This window comes from Cibotium barometz, chromosome 63 (assembly GCF_041138505.1).
Source record: "Cibotium barometz isolate CiBa-2024 chromosome 63, ASM4113850v1, whole genome shotgun sequence".
NCBI lineage: Eukaryota > Viridiplantae > Streptophyta > Polypodiopsida > Cyatheales > Cibotiaceae > Cibotium > Cibotium barometz.
The window spans coordinates 16,084,528-16,095,432 of NC_141108.1; the positions used below are offsets into that span (position 1 = coordinate 16,084,528).

General features: G+C 42.4%; 1 protein-coding gene across 1 annotated transcript in view; it reads left to right on the plus strand.

The window, feature by feature from the left end:
* The window catches only part of LOC147603757 (uncharacterized), a 29,418-nt gene extending 19,774 nt beyond the window's left edge, over positions 1-9,644 (plus strand). Inside the window, exons 3-5 of the mRNA XM_086796202.1 lie at positions 6,449-6,524; positions 8,919-8,992; positions 9,152-9,644. Coding sequence (XP_086652328.1) covers positions 6,449-6,524; positions 8,919-8,992; positions 9,152-9,226 — 225 coding nt within the window. The 3' untranslated portion in view covers positions 9,227-9,644. The remainder of the gene's footprint in view (positions 1-6,448; positions 6,525-8,918; positions 8,993-9,151) is intronic.
* Positions 9,645-10,905: the final 1,261 nt, after the last annotated feature.

Below are 10,905 nucleotides of genomic sequence, written 5' to 3' on the forward strand. Positions count from 1 at the left end.
GGGGGTAGAGCACAACATGGTGGAAATTATGCAAATGGTGAAAATTTTGCATCAAGCAGTCACGATGGAAGTGCAAATCATTTGTTTGCCATGAAACATGTCGTGGGGTCTATGATGACACATGGTGACAGTGATGACACTTGGTATATGGACTCTGGAGCATCAAACCATATGACTTGTCATGGTGAATGGTTTAAACGTATGAAGCCAATGGATGTGAAAGACTATGTGGAGACAGGTGATGATTCTCAGCATGTTATCACTCATGTTGGGAGTGTACCATTGGTGATACACAATGGTGAAACAAAGTCTATGGCAGATGTCTTATATGTGCCTTCTATTACAAAAAGTTTGGCCTCAGTTGGTCAAATGATTGAACAAGGCTTACAGGTTCGTTTCAACGAGCATGGTTGCTTCGTTGAGGATTTTAAAAATGGATGTAGAGTCATTGCCAAAGGCAAGAAAGAAGGCAGGTTATTTAAGTTGGATGCTGGGATTCCTGAGTTGAAATCGGCTATGTTCTCTAAAAGCCGAAATGTGGTACAAGACATTGAAATGTGGCATAAAAGGATTGGATATGTGAACATACAAAGGTTAAAAGAACATGCAGACAAGATGCATTGTTGGTGGACTGCCTAGATTCAAGTATGATGGGAATATGCATGTATGTGATTCTTGCCAGTTTGGAAAGTAAGCAAGGTTGCCATTTCCTAAAGAAGGCAACATGAGTAGCAGGCCACTTGAGATTATTCATAGTGATGTATGGGATCCTGCACAAAACCCATCCATTAAAGGCAGCTTGTATTATGTGACATTTATTGATGATTTCAGCAAAATGACTTGGATTTACTTTCTCAAAGAGAAGAGTGGAGTGTTAGGAAAGTTTATGAACTTCAAAGCTTTTGCAGAGAAGCAATATGGCTCTTGGATAAAATGTTTGAGGACAGATGGAGGTGGTAAATACACCTCACATGCTTTTGAGTACTTCTTAAGAAAGAATGGCATAAGAAGGCAACTAACTTACAGGTATACACCTCAGCAAAATGGTGTTGCTGAGAGGAAAAATAGAGTCATTGGTGATGTGGCTAGGGCAATGCTCAATGAAAAGAGCATGCCAGACTATTATTGGGCAGAAGCGTGTGCCACAGCAGTGTATGTACTTAATAAGATATCCACAGCTCCCATACATGGAAGTACGCCAGAGATGCGTCTTATAGGTTTTAGGCTAGACATTGAATACCTCAAAGTGTTTGGTAGCATAGCTTATGTGCATGTGTCAGATGAGAGAAGAAAGAAGCTAGATCCTAAGGCAGAAAAGTTCATTTTTGTTGAGTATGCACAGGATCGCAAGGCATATAAATGTTACAATCCACATACTAGGCAAGTGGTTATCTCACGAGATGTGGTGTTTGATGAACTTGCTAGTTGGTACAAGGCAAAGGATGAGGGTGTCATTGATTCCATTGATGCTGATGTGCATGTGAACTTGCCACAAACAAGTTCTATTTCTATGTTCGGGCCAGCAGAGTCTGAGAGTAGCACTATACGTCCATGGTCAGGACGCTTGAGACATGAGAGTGTAAGCACTGGGAGTAGTGCTGTGGATAAAGGGAAAAAGAAGGTTGAAGGAATTGGCATTACAGGTTATGAGTCGTCAAGTTCAGAAAGTTTGGTTGAGGAACTTGGCATACCAGTTTTACGCACACCAGGTGCAAGGCAGGATAGATATGTCCCTCCACATGCTAGAGTGACAAGGGTTCAGAGTGATCCGCATGCATTGCGGAGATCCCAAAGGGTCAGGTATCCAATTGACAGGTTGACATATCGTGACTTTGCTATGCATTACGCATATATGACCTCTTTAGTGAAGCATGTGGAACCTACATGCTACACAGAAGCTATTGGGAAGCATGTATGGAAGAAGGCAATGGATGTTGAGATGGACGCATTGGTCCATAATGAAACTTGGGATTTGGTTGCCTTATCACAAGGCAAAAATGTCATTGGTTGTAAATGGGTTTATAAGGTGAAATGCAAATCAGATGGTTCCATTGAGCGCCATAAAGCGCGGTTGGTAGCTAAGGGTTATGCACAAATCCAAGGCTTGGACTATGATGAAACATTTAGTCCAGTTGCAAAGATAGGAACAGTGAGAGCAGTCATTGCTATGGCTACAGCAAATGGTTGGAAAATGCATCAAATGAATGTGAAAAATGCATTTCTAAATGGTGATTTACAAGAGGAAGTTTATATGGCACGGCCAGAAGGATATATACACCCGAGGTATCCCACTCATGTATGCAAGTTAAAGAAAGCATTATATGGTTTGAAGCAAGCACCTCGTGCTTGGAGTGATAAGATAAGTCGATATCTTATCTTCCTTGGATTTCAAGTTTCTTCAGTAGATTCTTCACTCTATGTGAAGAAAACAGATCATGGGATTGTCTTGCTTATCATCTATGTGGATGACTTGATTGTCACAGGAGATCGTGCTACAGATATTATGCATGTTAAGAAGGCATTGAGTGGGCAGTTTGATATGAAAGACCTGGGTGAATTGAGATATTTTCTTGGGATTGAAGTGATCAAAGACCATGTAGGGACATGGTCAGTGCAACATCAATATGCATTGGATATGTTGGCAAAATATGGGATGACAGGGTGTAAGCCAATGAGTACACCTTTGGAGCAGAATGTGAAGTTGCGGACTAATTTTGGTGAAGAGTTGGATGATCCATCTATGTATAGAAAGATGATTGGCAGTCTTATTTACATGACTATCACACGACCGGATCTCAGTTATGTTATGGGGCTAATAAGCCAATTTATGCAAAGCCCCAGAAAACCTCATTTGGATGCAGTGAGATGCATTATGCACTATGTAAAGACCACTGCACATTATGGTCTTCTTTATGAGCATGGTAAAGGCTTGGATGTACATGGCTACACAGACACAGATTGGACAGGTAGCTCGTATGACAGGAGGTCTACTAGTGGTTATGCCTTTACATTTGGAAGTGCAGTGGTGAGTTGGAGCAGTAAGAAGCAACCTACTGTTGCTTTATCTAGTACAAAGGCTGAATACAGGGGTGCAGTCATAGCTACATGTGAAGGAGTATGGTTAAAGAGTCTCTTGGCTGATTTGGGTGAGCCTATTGATGGCAAGGTTGTCATTCATTGTGACAACATGAGCAGCATACAGTTGGCCAAGAATCCAGTCTTTAATGCGCGGACCAAACATATAGAGGTCCACTATCATTTTGTTAGAGAGAAAGTGTTGGATGGTACAGTGGATTTACAGTATATGAAGACTGAAGAGCAGGTGGCCGACATATTTACAAAGCCACTTAGAAGGGAAAAGTTTGAGTACTTCCGTACTATGTTGGGAGTACATGGGATGAGCTTGAGGGGGAGTGTTGAGAGCTTTGATAGCCCAAGTTCATCTACATCTTCATCTATGGCAGTACATCATGAGCTTGAGAGGGGCTGTTGAGATTCAAGCTCGATGTCTGCTTGTGTCAGTTGCACTATGTGCTGGGGTGTTAGGTAGTAGCATGTGTGAGACATAAATGACCGCGTCCAGCTGGTCATAGTGTGTGGACAGCTAGGGTTAGCTGTGTGTGGACACAACACAAGTAGTGTGTTGTAGCTTTTGGATTATGGCTTTATGTATTGTGTGAGATGGGACATGGCTTCCCTCTATGGCTAGGGTTTGATTAATACATTAGGGTTTGCTCCTATGTGTGTGTCTCCTCTCCCTCTTACCTGTTTTTCATCACACAGTGAGCCCAACCAATGGCTATTTATAAGCCTTTGAAGGACCTGTGGACTAGCCGACCTGCTGTCGACTAGTTCCCTGGACACAAAATCACCTTCTTGCAGCCAACACCATAATAAGTCCCTATTCTACTGGCCAATAGGACCTGGTCCATTCCACTATCTTCCATGCTGCTGTAGCTCCATAATCTGGTTCAAAATCTGGTCTTTATCTGTTGCTCCCTTCAAGGATTAGTTGTGGGATTAGCATGTACATGTCATGCACATGACATTGGCAGTCTAGGTGGTAGTTCTTCTAGAAAGTAATCCAAGAATTTGGAGAGGAAATCTTGATGTGAAGGACTAGTAGGTGCAGTTTTGGTAGTAGCAATTTTGATAACCAACACCATAAAAGTCTTCTCTTTCTTCTGCATAGCCTCTTATTAGCCTGTCTATGACAAAGCAGAGGACTAATCTCTTCTCTCATTTGACTTTTAAGACACAAATCTTTACCATCTTTCGACATCCACATGGTGTTATCCGCATGATGTGTGTGCCATAGTCAATCTTGGGATTGTATTGGTGTCTCCAAGGCATGCCTAAAATGATGTCTACTCCTTGCAAAGGTGCCGCTAAGACAGAGCGTTTGATCTTTAGACCTAAGTTTTTCACCTCCCTTGGCGGTTATACTTGGTGCTAGTGAAAGCTGCCTTGGCTTTGTAATGTGCGGGTGTTGACTCAAGGTTAAGTAAACTCAAAACTCTTTCAGAAATGAAATCATGCATGCTACCATCATCATGTAAAGCAATAGCTTCTTTTCCATTTATGGCTCCTTTTATTTTCAAAAGAGAATGAGATTTACACTTACCTTCATAGTCGGAATAGTCGTGGTCGAAATTACCCTCTTGCTTGAGAGACTCCGTCATCCTTGATCATGTGCAGCTAAGCCACGTTGTTCTTCTTCTTCTCTGGGCAATCTGTAGTAAAATAATACTCCATATGATACCATAGAGGGACCATTGTAAATGCAACACCTCTGTTTGTGCCATTGCACTACTCATCACCCATCTCACAAACGTCATCCATGTTAGTTACAACAATTAAGTTTAATCCACGCAATCAATCCCAACATGACAACATAAAATTGGCACAAACACATACACCAATAATACACTAGCTCAGTATTTAACATGGAGATTACTCGTGCAATACTACTTAGCCCCAAATACATATACCAATAATAGTGAGTCGTCAATATTAAGTGGTCTCACCCACGATACCAACCCATCAACATGGTACAATGGTCACGGAGGCATCCCCAAATCTCCATAGAGGGATGAGATCTACCAATTAACAAGGGAATTGATGAGGTAGTATACAAGTTGGGATTTGCCACCAAGGATAAGGATTCATCCTGCCTGCCCCGCAGCAAATGCACCCATCACCCAGACGATGGAAAACGTGAGCATGATAGATGCCACTAGCAAGGTGTGACAGAGCAGTTTGGAGTTTGGAGAAAATCTTGTTTTGGTTGATGAGCTAGTTTGGTTAGAAAATTAGACTACCACATGAGCCATAATTGATTGGGGACTATCGTGAAAGAGCACTCAAGAACATGCATGTTCACTGAAGACAATAGTTTCTTCGGAGACTGTGGAGTCTCTAAAGAGATACTTCCTTTTCTAGTTACTGCTTCTATTGGATGAAGGGGGGGGGGGAGACCCTAGTGTAAAGGAGGAAGTATGTTATGTTCTTAAAAATCTTAACATGGCCGGCATATTATTTTCGACTAGGCTTATACTTAGGGGCAGCCCTGAATACGGACGCTATGGGTATTAAGTGACTTATGGACACTTATGGCATGATTTAGTGTGAAAGGGCTTATTCAAGTGTGCTTTCCTGCTTTATATATAGCTCATGCTCTAAATAAGTGAGCCATAGGTTCTTAAGTGCACATCTCTTACCGGGAGGACTCCGTATTGATTAAGACCCAAGCAAGGCCTTGGATAGTGGGCTCTGGTGGTATGGGTTGCCGGGGTTTGGGTAACAAGTATGGCCGTGGGGTTGGTCTAGCTTCTAGCTGAGCGGTGCTGCAAATGGTGCTATTGTTGAGTGGTGAGCAACGGGCACCACATCTATGTGGTTTGTGTGTGTGTCTTGCAGGAGCTGCTCAAGAGTTAAGGGGCTGTTTCACCTTGACCTCAAGAGAAGTGAATATGCGTGAAGAAGTGAGCTTGAAGGTGGTATATTTTAGTACACGAACCTACATGCTCTCCTGGGTGTTGTTTTGTCCCCTTTAATGTTGGACGCAAAAGAAATTTTCTTTGCATTTTAATGTTTGATTCAAACATGCGCGCGCGCACACGCACGCACACCTTTGAATTCAGCACCATTATTCAAAAGCTACAGGGCAAAAAACCAGACACATGCACCTTTATGTGTGTATTTACGTGTTTTTTTTTGCTTTGTTTGCCTTTACATACACCAGCCTATCAAGAGGAAATATTTTCAGGGGGTGAGTGTGACAGATAATATGTGGTGCATCATTCTTTGTGCCACTGAATACATGAGTAGAAAAAAGAGTGGTCTGGAGACGATAGAGCTCTAAGGCGTGATGATCTGAGCAGTGGTGGTGGTTGTCCTTTGTTTGTACACATGCTGATGAAGATTTGTAGATTTGTTTTTTTCGCAGAAGTGGCATCCAGACAAGCATAATGGGGAGGAATTTGCCAAGGCCAGATTTCAGGAGATAAATGAAGCATATAGAGGTGTCACTTTTCACTCAGGCTTTCTCTTGCTTATAGTCACAAATACTTTACATGGATTCATATGTTCTTTTCTTGTTCATTTCAAGTCTGTGGTTAGGTTGCAATTTGCATTTTATGCTTTTTTGGTCCATTTGACAACTACATATGTTTGGCTAGTAGTCAGGTTTTCGGACCCTTTGGAAACCTCGTGGGTGGCTAAACTGACATGAATAACGATGCTTTGCTACAGAAACTGTATTCTAAGAACTCTTCGTTTTTGGCCTTCTTAACAAGGCTCCCCTGGTCTCACATAATAGCGGTGGAAGGGATAGTAGGGGGGAAAGCAGATTTGAGATGGAACGGCTGCTGAAATCCCAGTGGATGCCGCCCTGCTGCATGCACTTATTGTCTGAGCATGGGAGCAAGATGTTTGGCAAAATTTTGTGCAGCTCGTCTGTGAGCTGGTGCTTCAGCTCAGCCAAAGAACATGCTGTTCATGGGGATCATGTGCAAAGGGTAACACAGGACAGCGCTCATCCAACAGCTCTCATAGTGTCTGCTGCCCCCCTCTAATTTCCCACCCAAGCTTACTTAGGCATGAGAGCTAACGCTCATTACTTTCAATAAACTACTAAGCTTAGTAAAATCATGTCACAACAAGATTTTGGCAGGATGGGAATCAGAGTCCCAAAGATAGCCCCACTTTTTGGTCCATAATTTTATAGAATTCCCAGTTTTTTTTCCTGGGTAGAGATCCTGCTAATTAGTCAACCATGCTGTGCCTCTCCAAGCTCAACCCACTGTGAGCAGGGAGAGGCCAGAGCTTGCCCATAGGTGAGGAATGAAGGACCGGGTGTCCATCGGCTGAGTGGGATTCAAACTCAAGACCCAGGGGCTCAAGAGTCTGAACACTTCCCACTCTGCACGAGCTAGAATTCTTGGTTATTAATAGGTTGACATGGTGAAAGAGAAGAGAAGAGGATTGAGTGAGAGTCCACGTGGATGAGGACAGATTGAAGGAAGGATTTATGAAAAGTCAATCCAGGCCAGCAAAAGGAGCAGCAAAAGGAGACCCATAAGAGCGACCTTAGTCCAGGTTGATAAGGGCTGATGGAAGGACGGTTCATGGGCATGATGCCCTGAACTCTGAGGTTTGGAATGTACTTAAGGATAGGTGAAGCATGAAGGATGGATGCCAGTTGATTAAAAGTACGTGCATGTGAAGATGCTTTTCATAAGGAAAGCAGGGCTGAAGGACTTGAATGGATGAAGTGTACCATAGAGCATCTATTTAGAAAGGTGAGGTATGTATACCCATGGATGATGACATGAAATGTCAAATTGATATCATGAGCAACACCTTATGGGACCACCTCCACCCCCATGGGTCCACCAGAAGCCCTATAGCTGAGGCAACCACATCTAGTGTTCAGGGTCCATGCGATATGCTATCATGCACCACCCCCGCTGACCGCTGGCCACGGAGACTTGCTCCGTGCTCCACGATGCCCTTGACTTGGTCGGTCTGCCCATGGTAGCCTCCACTTCAAGGTCATTAGCCACAGGTGAAATGAACTAGATGATGATGTGCGGGGTGTAGCTACCCTAAAGCCACTTCTAGGAATCCTCCCCCCCCCCCCCCCCCCTTGCCCTCCCTCCCTCGCTCCCTCCCTCCCTCCAACTATCCTTAGGCCCAAGATCCTTCTCCACCCGTAGGTGATGCCACCGAGGAAGCACCTTGTGGGGTTTTGAACCCAGGACCTCCTGGTCCTAGATAAACACCTTTACCACTTGAGCTATCACCTCATTGGCTACTTCTAGAGGTTTGTGACGACATACCATAAATCGTTGGCACTTGAGCTGCTTTGAGTAATGAGAGAAAAGATGACCACGGTAGTCTGTAAGAGTCTTGCCCTAGGAATCCCACTGCACTTGGCCACAGGTCAATCTAAGACCAAGGAAATCCTTCCCCCCTTTTTTTCCCTCCCTTCTGAAAAGGTTTGCGTAAGTTCTCAGGTAGCAATCTGCATACGGAGGAGCCTCCCCTCAGGGCCAATGGTGAAGACCATGGGAGGTTGTTTGAAGCAGCCGATGATCCATAGGAATGTTTGGAGGGGAGCAGATTGCCTCAGATCAGCTTGGTCCGCTCTCTAAAAGTAGTGGAGTTGATGTTGAGGATATGGTCAGCCCCACAAAAGTTGACTCGTGCATCCTCATTTTCATGTTACTAGGATTGCAACCTTGGAGGTAGAGGCTACTTGAAGTTCAAATTATAGAGTTTGTGCTATCCCTTGCTTGGCTTTAACTTGAAAGTGTTCAGATATTGTAAAGACCAACATGCATACATGTAGGCTTTTTTTTAGCTGCATGTACTAAACCTGCTTTCTTTTTTTATTTTCCTGGTTTTGTGAGCAGTCTTAATTGATCCAGCAAAACGACTCGATTATGACTTGAGAGGAGATTTTGCCCTTGATCAATACAGTGCCACAGTAAGAATTCTAAAATCCTATATTTAGAGATTTTTTTTTTGGGTTAATTTTATTGAAGCTGTAGTTTTTTTAATCGGAAAGTTTTTTTATTGAAGCTGTATTTTTTAATCAGCATAGTTAGCCTCCTTGTAAATGCTCTTTTTATGGCCTTGGCTTCAGGAGTACCTTGATCGTTTTAAGGGCTTGATTTTAACCTGCAATGGCCTTGGCATAGGCAGTACACCTAGGTGGTAGTCCATGCATGCTAATTTAGTGAATTGAAGTGCTCAGAGGTACAGTGGAGGGTGGTGAGGTTTTGAGGTCAATTTTTTTCAGGACAACAGATCTAACTATCAATGCAAGCAAGCTCCAATCCAAGCAGGAATGTCCATTACATTGTATGAACACATGAAATTTGTATTTTGTGGAGGTGTAGATTGTACATTTAGAATGGCTTCTCCTTGTAAAAGTAGGAGTCTGCCTCAAAGCTGGACACCATTGGGGGAAGTTTTACGGTTGGTTAGGAACCAGGCAATGTTTTGAAGGGTAGTGTACTTTGAAGCACCCTTTGTAGTTAGTAATAGGGTTAAAATGGAAACACATTCCTGGTTTTTAAAACTCAACTACCAATTTCTCCACACATTTTCTATTAGTAAACAATTTTTTTCCTTCATTGTGGGCATGTATGTATTAATACTTGGGCTTTGTAATGTGTGGTTGCAAAGGGCTTACTAGGTTTAACTTAGATGATAAGGTCGTCTAAGAGCTCGCAGGAATGTGGTTTTTGTCCCCTCCAAGTTTTTGAAACCCATTCTTATTATATAAAACTATGGGGCTGCATTTGTTGGCAACCAGACCAAACTAACTTCTTTTGCCAATGTTGTGCCTTATGTTCTGTCCCGTGGCACCACTTATTAATTGATGCATGTCTAACGCATGTTATACTTGGTCATCCATCTTCCTTCTACTCTGGCAAGAGTGTTTTATTTGGTCATCCATCTTAGTTCTACTCTGACAAGAATCATTTGGGTGTAGATGTTAATAAGCAAAAGCAAGGGACAGATATTAGCCAAGATCTTGCCTCCTATTTATCATGCTCTTTTGTTCAAAATTTCACTGGTGTGTATACATTGCCAAACTTGAAGGATGGTCACATGGAATCACCTTTCTCAATTATGCTCAAACACCTCTCTAGATACTCTCATATCAAAATTTGTGTATTTAAGATGTGCATAGCTCATATTTTGGACAATCTTTGCATCTCTCTCTCTCTCTCTCTCATGTGGACAAAGAGCAAGTTTACTAATGGCATAGAAAATAGCATCCATAATGTGATGGTCATATTCTTACCCTACCTCACATTTAAATTCATTTTTTGCCTTTGTCATGATAGCTATGGGGCATGTTATAGCTTGCTGTTGTACATGGTGTACTATATTGGTCTCATAGGCCACTCCCCTCATGCAATTACCACTCCCCTCGTGCAATTAATAGTCTCACTCTCTCTCCCCACACGTGCATATGCTTGCATATACACACATGTACACAAACAATCAAGTCTACACTTATCTTTGATTATTATTATTTTTTGAATCCATTGATAATTTTGTGTCAAAGCATGAGTTTACAAGGCTTATCTTGAATACACAAAACTTTTGTGCCAAAGCATGAGTTTTGAAGGCATGCAAATTATTTCAAGCAAAAGGATTGTGTTATAATAATTGCACATGCCGCCTCAAAATTGTTGTCTTTTCTTTTCGGAGTGTCATACCATGTCACTAGACCACTTGTGTATTTAAGGGAAGAATACATAGATGTCACCATGTCAATTGGTCAATGCTTCTACTTAAAGATGTGGTTTGTTGTTAATCTTGCATCAAAGCAATATTTCCATTCATGTCTATGCCCTTACCTCATGGGGCATTTCATCCATT